At 42.3% G+C, this 21,478-nt stretch overlaps 4 protein-coding genes across 8 annotated transcripts; 2 read left to right on the top strand and 2 right to left on the bottom strand.

Moving 5' to 3' along the window:
- Positions 1–1,610: 1,610 nt before the first annotated feature.
- LOC125989932 (serotriflin) lies at positions 1,611–3,001 on the bottom strand. The gene is made up of 7 exons (XM_049756415.1): positions 2,872–3,001; positions 2,611–2,711; positions 2,457–2,547; positions 2,222–2,364; positions 2,042–2,136; positions 1,883–1,965; positions 1,611–1,791 (listed from the first exon to the last, which is right to left on the bottom strand). Exons 1-7 carry the CDS (start codon positions 2,969–2,971, stop codon positions 1,664–1,666), a joined length of 741 nt encoding a protein of 246 aa, XP_049612372.1. The 5' UTR covers positions 2,972–3,001; the 3' UTR covers positions 1,611–1,663.
- A 219-nt stretch (positions 3,002–3,220) lies between these two features.
- si:dkey-12h9.6 (macoilin-1) lies at positions 3,221–8,988 on the top strand. Of its 3 annotated transcripts, none has more exons than XM_068649218.1 (12): positions 3,221–3,398; positions 3,883–4,027; positions 5,011–5,152; positions 5,273–5,399; positions 5,477–5,600; positions 5,662–5,837; positions 6,066–6,516; positions 6,580–6,738; positions 6,810–6,971; positions 7,084–7,210; positions 7,285–7,459; positions 7,644–8,988. In XM_068649218.1, the coding sequence occupies exons 1-12, from the start codon at positions 3,221–3,223 to the stop codon at positions 7,832–7,834; spliced, it is 2,157 nt and encodes a 718-aa protein (XP_068505319.1). In that variant the 3' UTR covers positions 7,835–8,988. The 3 variants fall into 3 exon arrangements, with proteins under 3 accessions (XP_068505319.1, XP_049612367.1, XP_049612368.1); XM_049756410.1 differs by having other exon boundaries at positions 7,081–7,210; XM_049756411.2 differs by lacking the exon at positions 3,221–3,398 and having other exon boundaries at positions 3,751–4,027; positions 7,081–7,210.
- A 205-nt stretch (positions 8,989–9,193) lies between these two features.
- On the bottom strand, positions 9,194–14,487 carry nrbp1 (nuclear receptor binding protein 1). 2 transcript variants are annotated; one of them, XM_049756413.2, is made up of 18 exons: positions 13,977–14,486; positions 13,541–13,791; positions 13,311–13,433; positions 12,759–12,860; positions 12,591–12,680; positions 12,477–12,517; positions 12,315–12,409; positions 12,154–12,237; positions 12,023–12,081; positions 11,822–11,920; positions 11,614–11,746; positions 11,454–11,544; positions 11,325–11,375; positions 11,005–11,140; positions 10,873–10,926; positions 10,730–10,793; positions 10,594–10,649; positions 9,194–10,510 (listed from the first exon to the last, which is right to left on the bottom strand). In XM_049756413.2, the coding sequence occupies exons 2-18, from the start codon at positions 13,766–13,768 to the stop codon at positions 10,415–10,417; spliced, it is 1,602 nt and encodes a 533-aa protein (XP_049612370.1). In that variant the 5' UTR covers positions 13,769–13,791; positions 13,977–14,486; the 3' UTR covers positions 9,194–10,414. The 2 variants fall into 2 exon arrangements, with proteins under 2 accessions (XP_049612370.1, XP_049612369.1); XM_049756412.2 differs by having other exon boundaries at positions 10,873–11,140; positions 13,977–14,487.
- Positions 14,488–15,334: 847 nt separating this feature from the next.
- capn3b (calpain 3b) lies at positions 15,335–21,462 on the top strand. Of its 2 annotated transcripts, XM_049757283.2 has the most exons (22): positions 15,337–15,767; positions 16,315–16,384; positions 16,491–16,609; positions 16,672–16,805; positions 16,870–17,038; positions 17,125–17,208; positions 17,277–17,368; positions 17,474–17,551; positions 17,804–17,964; positions 18,109–18,269; positions 18,332–18,343; positions 18,475–18,683; positions 18,757–18,793; positions 19,492–19,575; positions 20,188–20,265; positions 20,334–20,391; positions 20,452–20,516; positions 20,619–20,687; positions 20,758–20,836; positions 20,955–21,071; positions 21,149–21,207; positions 21,292–21,462. In XM_049757283.2, exons 1-22 carry the CDS (start codon positions 15,453–15,455, stop codon positions 21,316–21,318), a joined length of 2,277 nt encoding a protein of 758 aa, XP_049613240.1. In that variant the 5' UTR covers positions 15,337–15,452; the 3' UTR covers positions 21,319–21,462. The 2 variants fall into 2 exon arrangements, 1 of the variants encoding a protein (XP_049613240.1); XR_011085925.1 differs by lacking the exons at positions 21,149–21,207; positions 21,292–21,462 and having other exon boundaries at positions 15,335–15,767; positions 20,623–20,687; positions 20,955–21,016.
- Positions 21,463–21,478: the final 16 nt, after the last annotated feature.

The raw sequence follows: 21,478 nt of genomic DNA, 5'->3' as shown, positions 1-21,478 counted from the left end.
ACGGAAAAGTTTTATTTTTATATTTTATCACTGCTTCTGATTTCCTTCACTTTAGGCTCAATTTATTTAAATGTACATTTCCAGAGAGGGCAAGAAAAAAAAAATGGCTTAATGGCTGACACGAAGCAGACGCCTTCGAAGCCGAGCATCCTGGGAGAGCTCCTTGTAAACTTGTGAAACAATAACATGACGTGAAGTTTAGGAAGCACGGCGCTTATACGACACGTCGGGTCCATCACTTAAGTGATCGTTTGGACAATATACGGAAACACGCGTCTACCTTTACATTCAGGCATCTGACGTGACTACAGTGGCCTTTTCCTCCTTATCAATGAATTTGATCTTTCTCCTCACGCGTCCGCCTCCCCCCCCCCTGCGTTGAAAGCTTAAGAGGCAAATGTTGTTGTCCTGAATATGGTAGAAGGAAGGAAGCCCCACGCCCGTCACGTTCTGCTCTCACGTTTAAAAGGTTCCTCGTCGATGATGGCGAAGAGCATGTGGCACCTGCTGCCATGTGAGGCAAATTTTAAAATTCATTTATATCAAATAGTCTGCTGCACTTTTTTTAAATTGAGTGAACTGTCTTTTTTTTTTTTACCCCCCCCCCCCAAACCCCCGACATCCTGTTTCTGATCCAGAGAGTGATAAAAAAAACAGACTAAATGAACATGTCTTCAGTCTGGACACACTGATGGTTAGATTTGAATCTGCCTAACTATTTTTTCTCTCCCTAAAGTTTTTTTTTCAGAACACACAAGACAAGAAGGACAAAATGATGCCATGATGCATTTTTGGCTTTCGCACCAACAGTCTGAGCTCACTGCTGAAGACGATAACGACATTATCATGCTCCGCCTCATGGGAGGACATCCGTTATCACTGGACACATTGGCAGAGGAAACCCCTTATCTCCATTTGGAACTCCACCCCCTTCAGGTGGTCCTCCTCATGGGGACGCAATACAAATAAGTTTGACTTTGTCTTCAGTGTAAAGTAAATTTTTCAACCTTGATTGTTTATTTTAAGTTTTTGTCAGGTAGGTGGATCAGAAATGTGAGAGCAAGAGTTGTGGCGTTAAATACAGAACATCATCTGACGAGTTTTGATTGTACTTACAGGCTCCGCATCCTTTTCCAAGATGGCCGACACTTGGAAGGCGATGCAGAGGCTGCAGAGGAAGAAGACATTCACGATTTATACACGCTGAGGCCATGCTGTCACATGAGTATCAAAGTTTAAGCTTTAAACACACACACAGACACACACACACACACACTCACTCACGGTGATCTCATGGAGGTTTTCCTGCCGTGTGACACCTGTGAGATGACCTTGATGATTTGAGTCATCTCTGTTTATGTAGTAATAAAAAATATAAAAATACTTATATATAAAATATATATATAAAATAGTAATTTAATTTAATTTAATTTAATTTAATTTAATTTAATTTAATTTAATTTAATTTAATTTAATTTAATTGATCTTCCCTTATTTAGCTTGGTTATTCCTACTGAAGAACAAGTCAGTTCGGGGTTATCATCTCAGAACTATATTTCTTTTGTGGAATATATAAAAAAAAGGCAAAATTAGGGTTAGACACACATCAATGACTTCAAGACTTTTTTTTATTATTATTTCTACTCAATGCAACATTTCACTTTTAGATAATCTGAGACGTGCACTTGCAGGAGGCGGGGCACCAAGAGGCGACGTTGCTGTTCTGGCAACCATGCTGCTTTTTCAGATCAGGACAGTTGCTGTATTTGTCAGTGTACTGACACGGGTTAGCTAGCGGGAGATGATGTGTTATGTCAATGGAAAGAACTGCAGGGTAAACATTTTTTTTTTTTTTTTTGCAGAGATAACTTAGGCTACTTACTGCACAATTTATTCTCACAGGCGTTTGGGCAGTCAGCACAGGTGGGGCCGGATTTGTAGGGGCGAGAAAGCTGGTAATTTCCGCTAAAATAATCCACAATGTTTTTTTGCTGAACCTGAATGTGTGTTTTTACAAATTACAGTTGTTTTATATACTTACGGTGGGCAGTAGTGGCAGACGTAGAAATATTTGTAACGAGAATTGGGACAGTGGGCCATGGCACAACCAATCTGATTGGAGCGGTACCAAACAATCTGGAGAGTAAAAATAGAAATGCGAACAAAATAATATTTCCATTTGAATCGAATCAAATCTATTGAATCTCAGTCCTCAAAGTACCTGTGTGAAATGTCCAACAACTCTCCCGTTAACAGAACCCACTCCATAGCGCCAGTCCTTCACTTCATCATACCACGCCTGGATGGCGCTGCTCCAGCTGTCTTTGGAGCTGGACATGTACAAGTTCTCACCACAGCCGCTAGCTGCAACACAGATTTTAGAAAAATGGCCATTTGTGAATCAATTCCCCCATTTCACACCCCAAAAAAATTAATTTGCATGCCAATAAACTTACTACTGATCTCCCTGTAGCTCTCCGGGCTGTGATTCATGGAACAGGTGTTAGCCCAATTCTGAGCATTGCTAGCGGCTTCTCTGTTCCAACTCTGTGGAGGCCAGACAGGTACACTTGTATGTCCCGATTGCGCAATGGATGATCATGGATTTACCATTTTGAGCATGTTGCTGGCAGTAGGGTTGACGTTTCTCCTCAGGGTGTTATGTTTGTTCACGATCTCATTCTGTTCGGTGGGTGAGGTCAGGACGGTTCCTAAAGTCAGGTGGTGTTAAAGGTTAATCTCGGGTGGCTGGAATAGGAAGAATAAACCGACTCACCTTCCTTCAGATCGGATTCCATCAGGAATGTGAGAGGAAGAGTTGTGGCGTTAAATACACAAAATACAAAAGATATTTTTGAGTTTTGATGGTACTTACAAGTACAGGCTCCGCATCTTCCTCCAAGATGGCTGACGCTTGAAGGGCAACGAAGAGGCCCGAGGCGCACAGGAAGGTAAAAAGGAAGGTATTCATTGCTAAATTCTGGACTGACACCCTTTTAGGGGCACTTATCGATTTATATACGCTGAGGCTTAAACACACACACACACACACACACTCAAGGTCATCTCATGGAATTTTTCCTGCTGTGTTGCACCTGTGAGATGACCTTGATGATTTGAGTTTATATAATCCAGCAGTTCTTAGAATAATTGACAAACACCGGCTTCCAAATGGCCTCGACTGCTAAAAACCAATTTTGTATTCCACTAAAGTTTTTTTATGCACAATTTTAAAATTATTATTATTTTTTTTAAATTCAAATATCTATTGCAACTAGCCTACATTTTTGGTGACGTTAGTCAGGAACCCCTCCTGGATATTTCCCCCTTGGATTTCCGGTGCTGTATTTTCACCTGCCCCCCTGAAAACCACCTGGATCATGAGCCAAAAGAGGCAGGTAGGGCTTCCTTCATCTATTGTTCTCCAAAGCAGGATGTCCTTCATTAACTGGAACGAAGCTTCGGTTCTGTTTCCTCATCCGTGATGTTCCTGTTGAGTGATGTTGATCTCACATGGATTCAAATGTATAGCTTTTTTTCCTGCAACAGAAAAGTTTTTTTTTTTATAAACGTGGCAGTGGTTATACTTTTTGACTTTTCATTAAATATTATAAAAGTTGAGACTTCTGGTGAATCTTGTGGATCACCTCACCACAAAATGGAAATTGCCCACCAAGATGGAATAAAACTCAATATTAAGGGGTGGCTCAAGTGTTATTTAGAGTTTAAAAATATATTTTACACTCACAAATTCAAAATAAATGTCAACTGAATTGACTCACGGTGTTTTTGCCTCCGCCATTCATTGCGCATGCGCAGCGTCGCCTAGTGGTACCCTATTTTTGTTCCTCGACATCACCATCACCATCGTCATCATCACAGGTTGGAGTGAACATCTTCCTCTTCCGTCGCGGTGGAAGACAAAGGGCGACGGGGAGAAAGAAGATACCATGAAGAAACGATACGTGGACGCGAGCAGGCTCCGAAAGATGAAGAAATTGAAAATAAGCGAGAGGCTGTCTGAAAGGTAGACAGCCCGCCCGGTGGTTGTTTTTTTTTTTTTTGTTGTCTGCGTCTTTGTGGCACACTCCACTCACCTGTCTGCATCACGTCACCGCCACACCGCCTTGTTGTTGTTGTTTTGCGTGCATGTGTGGGCACCTCATTGTTCACCCCGGTCCAAAAGATAAAATGCATTAAATTACCATCGGCCCTGCTTCTATCCCCCACGCATGCCATTTCATATTAAAATCACATTTGGAGTCATCTTTTTTTTTTTTTTTTTTTTTTTTTTAATTGACTTGTCACGCACACTGATAAATCCTTATTTTTAATGAAATGTGCCTCCCCAAAAAAAAAAAAAAATCGCTATTTATTTATAATATACAAATCAACTTTATTTTCCTGTTTTACGTAATTACTTTTAAAATAACATAAAATGACTATGAACAAATATTCTACTTATCTTGACAAAAGAAATATATTTTTATGGCCAATGGTATTACAATAAACGTACATTTTCAGTAATTGTGTAAAATACCTATTATTTAATGTCATGGCATTTTTTAAACCTTTTTTAATCATCTTTTTTTGAATGTTTCCTCGGCTCCCTTTTATCAAACAACTTCTCACGTGATAAGACTCAAACGCAAATATTTTTTTGTCTAAGATTCACGATAAATTAAACAGTCGCGCTGGAAAACAATTGGGATTGAAAGCATGTGCGGGAGGAAGCTGTGGCTCTCCCCCGCTGCCTCGCTCTCCTCCAGATGAAATATCGCCATGGTTACCAAACAAAGAAGGCCCGATGTGGTAACAGCAGCCTATGGACGAGCAGAACAAAGGGAGAAAACCACGGCTCATCTTCTGGGCTTTGTGGTGGGCTCATAAAACTAAATCAAGACAGTCGAGTGGCTTCAATTCATTATTCACTAATATGATCATAGCTTTGATGGGATTTACAATGTTTGATTATTGATCGATTTTGATGCATTGATTGTATGATTGCAGCGCTTACACCTTCCTGAAATTTATAGCCACGTGGATGTTGGTGCTACTGGCCGATTTCCTTTTGGAATTTCGTCTGGAATACCTGTGGCCATGCTGGCTCTTCTTCGGGAGCGTGTACACAACCTTCCATTGCCACGGGCTGGTGAGGATGACGTGTTGTGAGCCTTAAACTAGTTAAAGTTTGAAATTCATAACGTAACTTGACGAGGGTGCTGATCATGTGACGTAAATCAAATTAACGCCATCGTTTGTGTGCTTGCAGGTTATTTGTGTCGTTTTTGTATGCGCCGCCTTCACACTTGACATCTTCTGTTTGATTTTTGTTCCTCTGCACTGGCTTTTCTTCGTGGCCAGCACTTACGTGGTATTCAATTATATTTGGCACACAGGTGAGCGTGCACACTTTCTAAAAAAAATAACAAAATGAAAAAAATTCTTACCAAAGATTTTTTTATTCCCTCCTCAGAGAAGGGCATCTGCATCTCCACGGTGTCCTTGTGGATTTTTCTCGTGTACACAGAGGCTTCCCTTCGACTCAAAGACCTTAAAACTTCTCATGCTAATCTTTCTCATCTCTTTGCTGCTCACTGGTATGTTCAATTGGGATAAATTAGTGATGACATTTACCTCACCGTGTTTTCTGTGATGTAGCATCGGCTATCCAGTGGTGTATTTGGGCTTTGACGCCACCTGCTACTTCACCAACATCTTCAAGTTGCGTATTCAGAAAGCCGTGCAGAGCGACAACGACTTCCACATGCATCTGCTGCAGCATTCGCTCCCGCCGGGTTCGCCGCTCTACCCCAGGACGACAGTTGACAATGGCTGTAAGTCTGCAATGACACTATTCGTTTCTAGATAATAGTCAGTGCAAGGCACTTTTTTCCAGAGAGCTCACAATGAAGGTCTTCAAACTACTTCAACTTAGTTTCTTGGCACCAAGATGAATATCCTCCAATCACTTCAACATACAATAACAAATGAACTGTGTAAAATAGAAATAAGTTTCAAATCTACAAAAAAAAATGAAAACCTGACTCTTTTGCTTTTTCCAGCCTCCAGATGGAAGTCAAAGTCCGAGTCCAGTCAGTACCAGTATCAGAACGGTGCTGTTCTCCCTCAAGACGAGTCCAGCACCACAGACTGCCTCCAGATCTGCAGCGAGGAGCGAGTGGTTGAAAAGGCGACTCAGGAAATACGTTCAGCAGAACCCAATCGGAAGCTCTTGCTGTCCAAAGGCAGCTCCAGTGAGTCCAGAGAAGCACTCCGCAATGGATTAGATTCCTCCACAACCCCAGAAAAATTACCTCTGGAGGAACAGGCCAGCAAAGCTGCACGTGCAGTCAAGAACTTATCACCCAAAGTCCGAAGAGCAAACACGGCCACGCTCTCACCTCCTGCTGGCAGGATGGAGAAGAAACAACGCTCCTGTGGGAAAACAGTCAGCCCCATCCGGGATGGGAGTGCTGCCGTGACTCAAAACCAACATGCTGAGCAGCTGAGCAGGTGAGACACATTGAGAAGGAAAATTCTTCATCAGCACTCACCTTTTTACGTTTTCCTGCTTAGGCTGGAGCAGGAACTGAGGAAGTTGAGAGGCGAGCTGCAGGTGAGCCGACATGGCGAGCAGGAGCTGAGGAGTCACATCTGCAACCTGACCAACAGCGAGAGGAGCCTCAGGCCCGAAGTGGCCCTGCTGCGACAGTCCAACATGCTACTGCAAAGCAAGTGAGTGGACCACTTTCTTCTTCTCATTAAGATGGTGGAGAATCAATTTTTTTGTTTTCATTTTTTCGTAGAATAATGTGCTTGAACAAAACCAAGCAGCGGGACAAGCAGACCAGCGCCATGCTGGAGAAGAAGACCCGGGCGGAGACGGAGGCCAGGCTCTTGCTGGAGAGGCAGGTGGCCGAGCTTCTGGTGCACAGACCTGACGAGGCGGCCAGGACCATGACCACCAGGTTGTAAATTCATTCTACTCAAGCTATTTAAAGGGACAACACACAAATGTGTGTACAACAAAAGGGACGTGTGTACATCTCATGTGAAATGTAAATTTTTGTTCCACAGCAGGCAGGAAAACACTGAAAGCCAAATGTTAAGGAAACGAGTTAAAGATCTAGAAGCCGAGTACAAGCAACTGCAGCTGCAGTATCAAGTCCAAGAGAGCCGTGTGCTCGATCTAGAAAATGACGTGGAGGTATTTAATGACATATTTAATTTTAATATTACTCCAAAAATTCCTCTCAAATCTGCCAATTTTGCAATTTTCAGGCTTTAGGGAAGTACCGCGTCGTGGAAAAGGACACGGACTTGCTCCTGTCCACTCTGTCGGCCCTTCAGGATAAGGCTCAGCATTTGGAGTACAACCTAAGCGCCGAGACACGGATCAAGTTGGACCTGTTCTCGGCATTGGGGGATGCTCGCAGACAGCTGGAGATCGCTCAAGGTTTTTAGTTTCACTCATTTAAATTTATGCATCTATGCATTAAGTCCCCAACATGCATGTATTTGCAATATAGAAGAAAGCTGGACTTACTAATCAGCACCCTCTTGTGGCTATTACTTGAATAACACCCACATTAAAATCTACGTTTGATATCGACCCCGCCTTTCTTCTTGGTGTCTGCCAGACAAGCTGTTGAGGCAGGACAAAGAAATCAGCAGCATGAAACAGAAGATTGCCGAGGTGATGGCGGTGAGCCCCGGCGTGACCTACGTGACCCCTCGGCCACCCGTGCCTCAGTACCTCACCAAGCTTCTCAGCTCAGAGCGCTACATGCTAAACCCGCGGGCCCTCATGTATCAGTGTCTGAAGAAGTAGATACCAGCACCTCCGTGTGAGGGGGAGGGAGAGACGGGTTGGACAAGATCATGTCATTTTGTCCGCCTCAAGCCCGAAGAGGACTCCAAGCGGCCTCCACTCGGCAAAATACCTTGGGAGCTGCACAACCGGTGCTAATCGGACATCCCACTCAAGCTTAATCGGTCAATGGTGCGATTCCAACGAAGGGGTATCTGGAAGTAAGCATCTAATTTGGTCCATGCATGTAAGTCAGCTTATGTTTTTGCTAATTTTCCATTCGGAGCAATCTTTTGCCATGATTGGAAAAAGAAAAAAAAATGCAAGCAGAAATATGACATATTTTAAAAGGCCACCTGACAAATTGAGAATTGTGGAGGTGACAGAATGAAAAGCACAAGTTTTGCAAATTTTAAATAATTGCAACAAATTGAAAGTATTTAATTCCTTCATTATATGCAAATCATAATGCTCCATAACACAAACTATGATATATTATTCACATGTAAAAGCATGTGGTTCCAACTTTTGTGAGGTTTTGTATATTAAGCAAAACCTATTTTTGATTTTTGAACGTCACCGAGCTCAGCATCTTTTCGATTTTGAATCGATGACATTTTGTTTAGATCGAGACCTCGTCCAGGATTGGAGTCGGTTGACCTAAGATGGTCCACGAACTGAATTATTGTGCCTATGAACGTGACTTTCAAACATGAAAGTTAGACACGCAAGTTAATGTAAATGAGTGCTGTGTTTGAACTTGAAGTGCTATGTACTGTTTTTTGGAGTTCTGCTTTTTTTTTTTTTTTTTTATTCATACACATAATTGTATTGATATTTAAACCAACAGCTGGATGACATTCCGGAGAGCTGTGATGTCACCAATTTTGGAGGGTAGCTTTTTATTTAGAGCGTGTTTCTAAGGTGTTTTATATGAAAACTATTTTTTAGTCTGGCTTTACTTTTATGATGATTATTATAATAATACCTCTTTTTTGTCTATTTGTAAGGCGACGTGTTTTGTCAGCATGAAAGTGTTTGGAGCACACATTGTGACGTTAAGTACGTACAAGAATATACAGTACTTGTACAAGGGCTACCCTTTCTTACATCAACAGAGAAATGGAGAATTCAAATAATGTTTTTTTTGTATAAATAAATTGAATTTTGTCTCATTTGTGCGCATCATTTCAGTAAAATAACATCGTCACTACTCCTACGCTTTACTTATTGGTGTTAATAAATTATTAACTAATGAATGAATCACGCACACCTATAATTCAAATTTTACAACCCGGCTGAGCTTTAGCACTTTAGCAATTGAAGTAAAAGAATATCCGTCTTGATATTCATTAATGATTTCAAACAAACACAGAGTAATTGCTGACTAGTGATGTTTGTTTTTAATTTTCACGGGGTGAAAAATAAAAGGGGGGAGGGGGGGGGCAAACCATGAGCTAGCAGAAATAGCAGTGAAACTGCAAATCTGTACACACCCTGTGAGACGGTCGCAGCAAAGGCAACAGAAATATTCCCCTATCATGGCCTATTTAGCCAATTTTGTTTTTGTGGAGGCTGCGGGACGTTTTCACTCAAAAGTAACAAACGAGTGGAGAGAAAAGTGCAAAATGCGCCGCTTTCGAAGACACCCGCCGACTATTCACAGCCACAGACATTTGAAGTAGTTGACTTGACTGAAAACTCGCTCACGTTCATTCTCGTCAACAAGCTAAGCACGTACAGAGTAGACCAGTGTAAAAAAATAAAATTATCATAATGTTCACATTGATGGAAAAAAAAAAAGCAGCCTCTTGTGTAAAATGAATGCCACCTTCACGGACCTTCATAACGAGTCATGAGCTTGTCGAGAAAGTAACAGCGCCAATTCAAAGAGCAGCACTTGAGAACTGTTTTCCCATGTGGACTTGACTAAATTTGGAATTTCTAATTTGGCAAGAGATTGTGTATCTTTTTTTTTTAATAATGGTTTTGAGAAAAGGGCGAATAGAAGGTTACATTCACAACAAGCAACTGCAACAATAGTGCTGTAAGTGAATTACAGTCACGCACAAATAAATAGTTGGGATTTTTTTTCGACTAATACGACTCCACGTTTTTTCCAACTGTCTAAGTACGACAGGGAAGCAGTCCGTCAGGTTTAAATAACATCCGACGATCAGACTTTGACAACATTTCAGTAATCTGGATAGGGGTGGAGCGCTATTTAACAGTAAAAATGTTAAAAATACAGTTTTAATACTGACTTATGGAAAAACATTGCTTTTTTCGCAGTTCAACCTTTTAGAACTTTTACATTAATCAAACAAGCCCGAACGCGAAACGTGTTTTTTTTTCCTTCTTGTTGCAACGACCCTTGATGGCTGTACTGAATAGGAGGGAAGAACAAAATCTAAAAAAAAAAAAAAAAAAAAAGGGGGGGGGGGGGGGGGGGGGAGAGAGAGAGAAAGAGAACCACTTAGTGGTAGCTTCGTCTCACCAGAATATAGAAAGACTGCAGCGAGGGGTTGCAGTCAGAGCAAGGCTTTCCTCCTCTGTGAAAGAGAAAGAGGAAGGAGACGGCGGCCGGGCCGGGTTCCGCTGCTACGAGGAGACTGTCACAGGGTTGAGGGAACCGTTGCGGCTGTAGAACTTCGAGAAGGCCTCTTCGAGAACGCACGCCAGACGAGGTTGATCGCCCTAGAAGGTCACCAAAGCCAAGACAAATTTCCTCATCGAAGAGCCTAGAGAGTCTCGTGAGCAGCACCTATCAGATGAATTACCTCGCTGATGAAGCCGAGCTGAACAAGCTCCACGGCCAACTCTTGCACATTCTCATCTGAACCAAAGAACCAACACACAACGAGCTCAATCGAGAGAAGGCCGGCCGGTTACCTCGCGAGCGAGACGATAACGTACTTGGTAACAGATCGCAGCTCAAGTGTCGGTTGAGTTTGTCCTCGAGTTTGAGCAGTAAAGTCAGCTAAAGAGAGAGACGTGAAGTTTAGGGCGTGTGTGTGTGTGTGTGCATCATGTGTGCATACATGTGACATCGCGCTTACATGATGCTTGGCGCCTTCATCCACCGGCTCAATGTTGCACTGCATCTGAAGCACCTGCGGGAGAAGATCAGAGTTGTCGTGAGGTGACAAAGCAAAGGCTCGGTTGGCATTAGCCGTGTGGCTAGCCCTCACCTTCCTGGTCTCAAGTTCTGCAGGCTCTGGGGTGGGCGTTTTGACAGAGGGCGGCACGATGGGCGACTTCACCGCCTCCTGCTGAGGTTGTTGCGGACACGGAATGCCGAATGCCGTCAAGGGGTAGATCCCATTCCTGACACACACACAAAAGTTGAAGTGTCACAGTCGGCAAACAATTTGGATCACTTTGGATTTTTCCTTCATTTCTGTAGTCGTATTTTTAGTCACACTAATTGTGTTGAGACTCCAATCTCTTCTTCGGACACTTTCACATTTGTAATTTAGGACTCATTTGGTTCTTGTGATGGCAATCCTACCTAACGTCTTCCAGGAACTTGTCCAGCTCAAGGGCAGGAAACTGCGACAGCCTGAGCAGAGGCGGGGGAAAAAAAAAAACATCAGTCTGATTTTGCGTCCTCAACCAACCAACGACGCAGAACACTCACTTCATCTGAACGGCTTCCTTCCCCTCCACAATCACCAGGTTGGGGTCCATGTTTTTTGTCATCTCCTCTAACGCGTTCTCTGGAATCATATCTACGGGAAAATACGGTGTGGTGAGGACACAATTAGCGCTGGTGTCTCCACGGCCGTGTCCGTACTCACGCTGGTGGCTGACGATGCAGTGAGCGGCCAGCAGCTTGAGCAGGGGCACCTCGAACAAAGCCTGGTGGAACAGGAGCTCCCTGGCGGTGGGACGCTTGTCCGGGTCCACCTGCAGACACTTCTGGATGAACTCCTGGCAAAAGAGGAATAAAGAAATAAATCATTGACAACTTGAGCGGCTTTGTTTCTACTGCAGAAGACTGCTTACCCGTTGCAAGGGGTCCTCGAGGGACTGAATGGCACTATTTATGGCTTCTTGGGAAACGTATGACGAATCGCCATTACTTTGGATTTCTAACACGGCCATCTGTGAAGAGAGATGGGAAATGACATGCGGAATGAGGATGAGCGCGACAGAAAATGGATGGAAATGTATTTGTAGGTCAAATAGCTTCAAAGTTTCCCTCACCTCTAAGGCGCACATTCCAAAGGAGTAGATATCCACTGCAGTGGTGACATTGGCGACAGCTGGAGGAAAAAACAACAACCCAGTATAATCAATCAAGCAAAAATATATTTGTAAATCAAGGACAATCATACCGCCATATTCTGGAGCAAAGAAGTGAAGGCTCTTCTGCTCTTCCCGACATGTTTTTACATGGTTGTTAATAGTGTCGGGAGCCACTAGAACAATTGAAGGAAAGAGATGAGATCCATCGTTTGAACGTGGCAACATATCCCCAACGGTCGATTTCTTCTACCTGAGCCGATCTTGATGAGGCCGTTGTGCTGGATGAAGATGGTGTCGCAGGTCAGGTTGCCGTGAATGATGGGAGGTTCGCAGGAATGCAAGTAGCTGCCGTGCAAAACGTAAAACACTTGTCAACGACTAACGTGTTTGACAAGGCGCATTCCTCACTCACCTGAGAGCAGACAGAATCTGTGTGCACCAGCGCTTCCAAGCCTGACACAAACATTGACAACATTGCAATAACAATCGTAAATCTTCAATTTGCCGCCTTGATTTTCCCCCGTACCTTTTCATTCATGGTCTTGTGATTCTTTTTCGTCTTTTTCAGAAACTGTTTGAGACTTCCCGAGGACATGTACTCTGTGATGAAGATGACCTGTGGCAGTAAAAAGGTTAAGACGTTAAACATGGGTGTCGTGAGACAGGAATGCTTTTGGGAGTGGCGTCTGTGTACCCGGGCTCTGTTCTCTTTGACGTCAGCCCAGTACTTGTGGAACTTGACAATGTTCAAATGCTCCAGCTGGATCAAATTGTCAAACACTGCCTTGACCTTTTCCTGTTGAGAAGAACAGAAAGCACCACGCATTTGCTTTTGTTTGAATGCCGAGACGAGTACTACACGTGGAAAACTTTCTTCTGTATTTATTTTGCCCTACTTCCCCCTCTTAAATATGTGCAACTCAAGAGGAACAGCATGTTCTCCGCTCTTTCACCGCAGGCGTCAGGTTTGATCGCTTGTTTTAAAGCTGCTTAAAATCTCAAATGTAACTGAAGCCTTCAGTCTGTTGTTAGTGAGATTGTAGGGACTGAAATACACCCTTAAGCTAGGAAAGGAAATATCCTCAGAAACCACAAGGGAGTGATGTAACTCAATCACACTGACTATACATCCAGAAAAACATTTCGAAGCAATTCCTGGCCTTATACAGTAAGTTGGTGGATGGGAGGATGATTTTGAACGTGGTATGATCAAGGGGGGAATAAAAAAAGTTTGGAGTTCACCAACCTCTTGTAACTTGAAGTTTTTCCTTTCTGAAAACATAACTTCATTCCACACCACTTCAACTCCCTCCTCAGTGTCCATGGCCAAGTAGGCGTTATCGATGCCAGGTACATTTCGTTGATTCACCTTCAAGGAGAACAATCAAATCATGTGATGATCATATAGACTGTACTGAATAAATCTGTAGCTGAGGAAGTAAACGTTGCTTTTGAATGAGAGTACTGTGTAGTAACCTCTTCTCTTCGCTTCTGCCAACGTCCACACGGACTTTCCTCCAAAATCTCAGACTCGTCCTCGCTTTCCTCTTCTTCGTCCTCCGTGGCGGCGGCGGCCGGCTGGTTCACCACGGACACGGGTGGTGACACCGATGACACGCCTTGGCCGGCCGCAGCGGCCATCGGCTCAGGCTTGGCTTCCTGGACCACGTCCGGGGCCTGCTTGTTCTCGGAGCCCTCAGACATGTTGGCTGGTCACGCCGAGCAGCCTGCCGTGCGACACCGACGATGAGCCGTGCAAAAACAGGCCTATGCATCGCTCGTATTAAGCTAGCACAGGCGCCCGGTAATAACAGCTGGCAAGTTGAGTCATGCGACTAGCGTCATAAAGAAAAGGCTACGTTATAAAAGCATGCAAAATACGAGTAACTAAAGCATATCATATATTACATACGTGTTAAAGAAAGGAAATATGACGGTGTCAACTCCAGTTTAACAGACTTTCTTCTCAAGTCCCAAGCTAGCTTAGTTAGCTAGAAAGAAAGGAGGCAAGATCTTCTGGGTTCCTCAACGAACTTACGGCTAGCTTCCTTAGCTAGATAACACTACCAAGGCGACAATAACCACAACAAATCGTAAATTTATACTTAATTCACTTCGAATGTTTAGCAGAATTGCAAGCTAACTAGCGTTAGCGTTAGGAAGCAGCCAGCGCCCGCTCCTTGGGTTAACCTTGCTGCTACTCGCAAGATTAGTCTCCCTTGTACAAGGCTGAAAATGAGACACAATTGACACAGTTACAACATTACGACGCTGCTACACATATTTACCGACATATAACATAATAACGTTTCACTAGGAAAGCCCACAGATAATTAAATTGGTCAATTAACGTGGCGTTAAAGTGCTAGACACAAAGCCAAATGTGATGGCGACAAGTTCCAGATGCACAATGCACTACTCAAGCGCATACGTCAGAGTAGGCTCGGGTTGCCAGATCGTGTGGGCAGCATCCCTTTCTGGGGAGCTAGAATAGCTAAAACGAATGCTGAAAAGGTTTCACAATCTCACGCTTCTGAATCGCGTTGCGTCTAAACTAACTACAACAATTAGATTTTGTTTTCAATATTACGATATTTGTTTACATTATGTTAATTCAACTTGTTTTCTTTATATTTGAACTGCTTACGTCGCTCAAAGATATCTGGCAACCATCAAAATGGCCTCCTCCCATATTATTGATAATACAGTATTTTTATTTTTTATACAGATACGCATCACATACAAAATTATGAAACTTTTTAAAGTTGATAGTGAGGAAATCGCTTATCAAATCACAGCAAAATAAAAAGCAGGCTCGTTTTACTAAATGTATTTGCTTAACACGTCTGTTTTAACTGCATTTTAAAATGTGCACTTTGCTCAAAATGAATCATATTAAATAACAAATGTAAAAAAAAAAATACAGGACTGTGCACAGTGAAGACTACTAACACTAGTGCCTTATAGTTTTTAAGGTTCAAATCTGGGCCTTTTTGTGAGAACTTTTGTGTCCAGGGACTTCCTCAAAGACCAGCTGACCCTTGACCTTTATGAGGACAAGCACTACAAAGAATGAATTTTTTATAGGGTTCCTAGATTAATTTTAAGTGCATATTTTATTATTCATGAGATAGCATTTTATTAGTCATACAAATACTGTCATACAAATGCTGTGTGTCATGATTGTTTCTCCTGATGTGTATTTTTGGAAAGAGCCAACCAGACCCCCCCCCCCCCCCCCCTTTTTTTTTTAAGGGGCGTATATTTAGGTCCAGTGCCCAAGAGCGTGAGAGTTTACTTTACAGCTGATAAATAAAAGCAATCACAGAAGCTGCACAGAACACTTTCTTCCAGATTGAAATCCAGACAGCTATCCATAGGAGACAATATGGAGAACCAGGAGAATAAACGACCTCTCGTGGAGGATACAAACTTGCGAGTGGTTCGGGAAACAGAAACATCGCAGGCTCCTGACGACCAGGCAGACCACCCCTTAACAGGAGCCAACTCCATCTACTCAGCCATCCTTAGCAGGAACGAGGCCGTCAAGGATGCCAAGCGTCTCAAGACGTTCATGGAACTGCGAGACAAATACGTCAAGAAGAAGGTGCTCTTTGAAGACCCTCTTTTCCCAGCCTGTGAATCCTCACTCTTCTACAGCCACAACAAGCCCCCCATGACGTTTGTGTGGAAACGACCTTCAGTGAGTCACACCAATAGTGTGATGATGATCAGAATTTCAAAGGCTAAATTTGTCTGGTAAAAGTGATTTATTCATATTTTATGTTATTATTATTATTAATTAATATTATTATGAGAGACGTCCCTATTATTGTGGCCGGCGAGTCCTGATAAACACAACGAACATGTGCTTAAGTCATTTTATGCTTCTAATAATACCACAAATGTATTGTAATATTTCTTTTTAATAACACATGGCCGAGTGAGTGTTATCGAGCAGCTGCTTGCCACTGAATACGTGACAAATGTGTGAGAGCAGTCCAGAAGTCCCAGCTGGGGCTCGGATTAAGTTACACCCTCATCTTGTCTGACTCAGCAAATGTCATAATTAGCTTTGTAGACAAAGATATATAAATTTATCCAGATCCTTTTGCAAACTACTGCACCGCCATATTTTTTTCCGCCCCTCTCTCTGTAAACTATTTTTATAAATTAAATAAATCATAAACAAATGCATTTTGGGTTTCGAACACTAGCATAAATTAATTAATTCCTGAATTACTTTTCAGGAAATATGTGAAAGCCCGCAATTCATTGTGGATTCAGCCAACAGGACGGACATCTGTCAGGGAGAGTTGGGTAATATCGAAAATAATTATTTACAAATTATTCTGCATCACAAAATTAATTTGTTATAGCAATTAAGATGAACAAACGTGAAGTTGTTTGTATTTTTTACTGACAGGTGACTGCTGGCTGCTGGCCGCCATTGCTTGTCTGACTCTGAACGAGAAGCTTCTTTACAGAGTGATTCCTCGGGATCAGAGCTTCACGGAAAACTATGCCGGAATCTTCCATTTCCAGGTAGAAACTAGGATCTAAATTATAATTTGAACAGCCATCATATTTTACTTTAACATCCGTAGTTCTGGCGTTACGGCGAATGGATCGACGTGGTCGTCGACGACCGCATCCCCACCTACAACAATCGTCTGGTGTTCACCAAATCCTTTCGTGAGAACGAATTTTGGAGCGCCCTTCTGGAAAAAGCCTACGCCAAGTAATAACACAAAACAATCGGAAAAATGAGCTTTCTGTAATGGTGGTCTGCTCTCTGATTTGAGGCTGCATGGTTCTTACGAGGCCTTGAGAGGAGGTAATACTCTGGAAGCCATGGAGGACTTCACAGGTGGAGTCACCGAGTTCTTTGAGTTGTCTGAGGCACCTAAAGGGATCTATAAGATCATGAAGAATGCCCTGCAGAGAGGCTCGCTGATGGGCTGCTCCATTGATGTGAGTGCGTAAAATGACTCCTCTTTATTATTTATTTTTTAAATCCTTCCAACCACTGTATGTAAAATCATCTCATTTCAAACCAGGTTATCTCGCCTAGTAAAATGGAGTCCAAAACTGAACTTGGACTGGTCCAAGGACACGCCTACTCCATCATCGCCTTGGAGGAGGTAAAGTCATGCCAAATGTATTTTCTTTTTACTGAGAATGATGTTGAGATTTTTTTTTTTTTTTCTAGTGTGATGAGGTCGCAAAGGACAGCAAAATTCGACTAATCCGACTACGCAATCCTTGGGGTCGAGTACTATGGAAGGGACCGTGGACCGCAAAGTAAAATTTGGAAAAACATTCGTGTCTATAATGTGTCTTTTCCTTTCCTGAACAAAATGCATAATCAACAATTGCACCAACTCTGCTATTTTTTTTTTTTTTCAGTTCAAAGGAATGGTCAACTATCTCTATTGCAGATAGGAACAACCTTAAAAAGCAAACTATTGAGCAAAGTGAGTTCTGGTGAGTAAAATCCATGTTCTACTGCTTATCCTTTGGCCCCGCCCACAAATGGTGAGCCAATGGGAAGCCAACATAACTTAAGCAAATGTCATTATTACTGTAAGCATGCTAGCACAACATGACAAATTCTGGCTTGTCCATCAATATTATGATCTCTCATCATCCTGATTTTGGATTATAAAGCTAAATATGATCTAATGCTACGGAAACTACTACTTCCATGAAACCTCTTTTTTCCACATACCTGCCCAGGATGTCATTTGCCGACTTCATGAAGAACTACACTAACCTTGAGATCTGCAACTTGACCCCCGACACGCTGCAGGGTGATGAAAGGCATAGCTGGAACGTGTCCGTCAACGAGGGTCGATGGGTCCGAGGCAGCTCTGCGGGGGGCTGTAGAAACTTCCCAGGTGGGGAAGCCAAACCAAACTAAGTCCACTAGCTTAATGCTAACACACAATGCAAAACGCCACAGACGGGTACACAAAACTAGCATTGATGTTGTGTATACAGGCATATCTTCTTTATCCTCATTTCCATGCTCTTCTCAACAGATACCTTCTGGACCAATCCTCAGTATCACTTGCAACTGTATGAGGACCCAGAGGACCCGCAGGAACTCTGCACAGTTGTTGTGGCGCTCATGCAGAAAGGTCGTCGCATTAAGAAACAGCTAGGGCCAAGGTTCCTCACGATCGGATTTTCCATCTATGAGGTAATGATTGCGTCACTTGATTTGATCCATAACATCTGATATTCCCTTTATTTTCTTTGCAGGTGCCAAAAGAGGTAAACACAACATATACCACAAAAGCAATTAAAAATAATAATGAGGCAGCAATATCGTTCATCCAAATTAGCATTGTAGGCTTAAAGTACACATTGAACTACAAAAATGGCGTTCTGATTGAATATCTCAGATGCGTGGCCGGAATCGACATCTCCAGAAGGATTTCTTTTTGTACAACGCCTCCAAGGCTAAATGCAAACATTACATCAATATGCGTGAAATCACCGAACGTGTCAGGCTCCCCCCAGGAGAATATGTCGTCATCCCGACTACGTTTGAGCCTCATGAAGAAGGCCAGTTCATTCTGAGAGTCTTTTCCGAGAACAGGAGCACCTCTGAGTAAGGTTATCCGTCACTCAATGACTACCATGACATTATATTAATGATAATTTGTGTTGTTTTTGTGTCACAGGGAAGCGGATAACACAATCGGGACTGATCAAACCCGGGTTTGTCCCATAGATGTCGCTATAGTGCAGTTCTAGTTGATATTGTGTTAAATATTGCAAGGTTTGAATTTAATATAGCTTAGGATTAGCACAATTTCTCATAAAGTTTGGTGTGTCTTTTGCATTTTTCATGATGATGACAAAAGTATTGGGACACCTGGACTCACCTGGACCAAACATCTTGGGGTGTGGGGCGTCCCGATACTTTTGCCCATGGCATATATCTCTCTCGTATTCCCCTCTCATTATCTCACAACTAATTTGTTTCATCTCATCATCCTTGTCTTATTGATCATCAGCAAAACAAGAAAAGGCCCTGGCAGGAGCAAAATAAAGTTCAATGTCTTGCTCAAGGACATTTTGACATGATCCCTGGGCTTGAGGATTGAACTCACCACCTTCAAGTTGGTAGACCATCACTCTTAAGACTGAGCCACGTTGTGAAAAAGTCAATGGACGGCTAGGTAGCATTGTTGCTAGAAATAGTTCATGGCTAGGAATCTGAAAAAGTTCACCCCAGATTTTATAGGCTTCCCAGTATAATGCATGGTACTGCACGAGAGTGCCTCTAGTGGCATGGAGGTAAATGACATCAACGCAAAAAATGGCTTAAGGTAACGGACCTTTTGCCAGCTAATCAGAAAACCTAAGCCACGATGACGCAAGAACTAACACCTCAATATGTTTTATTCTTTCAGCCTATCGTGTATGTGTCCGATCGAGCATTCGCCAACAAAGAAATCCTGCATGACGGCATTCCGGGAGAGAAGAAGAAGCCCAAAGTAATTTTGTTGTCATGATTGCTCAATCATAGTTTCCATGCAGTGACTCTGGCTGCAAGCTGGGTCATTTATGGCTCCTGAAATGTAATCTAGAGTGGGTCAAATAATATCACTGGGGAGAAAAGAACTGACCTCCATGCCAGCTGATCTCGAGTGACCCCCTACACCTGTTTTTTCCCCATTCTGTGCTCATGATCTCGCACGTAGGTTGGTTAGGAAGGTGCTACAGGCCACCTTAAGGGGAGGAACTTTATTATTTTAATATTACCGTATTTTCTGCACTATAAGGCGCACTGGATTATAAGGCGCACCTTCAATGAATGGTCCATTTTAAAACTTTGTCCATATATAAGACGTATAAATTTGGCCCGCAGGTCGGACTTTGGACACACCTGCTGTAGTGGCTCAATATTGGTCCATATATAAGGCGCACCTGATTATAAGGCGCACTGTTGGCTTTTGAGAAAATTTGAGGTATTTAGGTGCGCCTTATAGTGCGGAAAATACGGTAGTCTCTTTTTAAATGTCACGAAAATGTTCATTTGGATGGTATGTACATAGAAAGATTGCATTGGTGTTAAAAATCGATGAGTATTTTCTTATGTTGACCAGAAAAAACTTCTCCAGGCTGAGGAAGAAACTGAAGAGGAAAAAGAGTTCCGTGTCATCTACAAAAAAATAGCCGGCGAGGTAAAAAAGCAGATTTAAATTCAGCAGCAATTATTGTGCTTAATTAACTAAATTAATGCACCCTTTAGGATATGCAAATCACCGCCAATGAGCTCCAGACCATTATGAAGGACGTGGTCTCCAAACGTGAGTTGAATTAAGCTAGGTCAGGTGACCATCATTCAAGCTACACTTCTTTTTTCGCAGTACACGAAAAGGCGATGGAGGGTTTAAGCCTGGAGACATGTCGAAGTATGATAGCACTGATGGATGTATCCTTAACACAATTTATAAAAAAAAAATAATAGTAATTATAGTCACTTCTTCCTCTCATTACTTTTTTTTTCTTTTTCCATAACTGAGCCAAATTCCAGACAGATGGGACAGGAAAACTAAATTTCCAGGAGTTTAAACACTTGTGGAGAAAAATTAAGCATTGGCATGTATGTTTATTTTCATTTTATTGTTGAAATATTACGACATGATTTTTGAAAAGCTGATATGTGTTTGCAGGTGATCTTCAAAAGTTACGACAAACAACAAACCGGCTCGATCAGCAGTTTCGAAATGAGAAACGCTGTTACTGACGCAGGTGAGCAGCATCTCGATGTAATACTGTCGATTGGTTTTTGTGATTTCTTTTTTTTTAAGTCAACATTAATTGATTTATTTCATGTTAATTGATCTCTGCCATATTTTTTTCCACAAAGGCCTCCACCTCAACAAACAGTTGTATGACATCATCGCCATGCGCTACGCAGACAAACAACTTAACGTCGACTTTGACAGTTACATCTGCTGTTTTGTCAGACTGGAGGGCATGTTCAGTATGTATTAATTTCCAAATATTTTTAAAGAATTTGCATGTATATATGCAAATATATATGTTCTGCGTCGTCCGTAGGGGCTTTCAATGCTTTTGACAAGGATGGAGATGGGCTAATCAAACTTAATGTGCTGGAGGTAACCATATCCATTTTTCACTTATTATTAAATTTAAACACACTTGTAAAAATATTATTATTTTTTCTTCTGCTCCCGTTTCAGTGGCTTCAGCTGACCATGTATTCTTAAACATCTCCACGCCTGACCCGGCCACGCTACAACATACAAAGTCTTAATGGACAATTTTCATTGGTCCTTATGATTTTGTAATAATTTATGGAATTATTAGTTGAGTTTCTAGAGATAATAAAACCTTTTGTTTGCTGAACAGTTTGATTGCCCCACATTC

This window comes from Syngnathus scovelli, chromosome 20, assembly GCF_024217435.2.
Source record: "Syngnathus scovelli strain Florida chromosome 20, RoL_Ssco_1.2, whole genome shotgun sequence".
NCBI lineage: Eukaryota > Metazoa > Chordata > Actinopteri > Syngnathiformes > Syngnathidae > Syngnathus > Syngnathus scovelli.
Note: the sequence above shows the minus strand (reverse complement) of the source record. Positions and strands in the feature narration are given on the sequence as shown.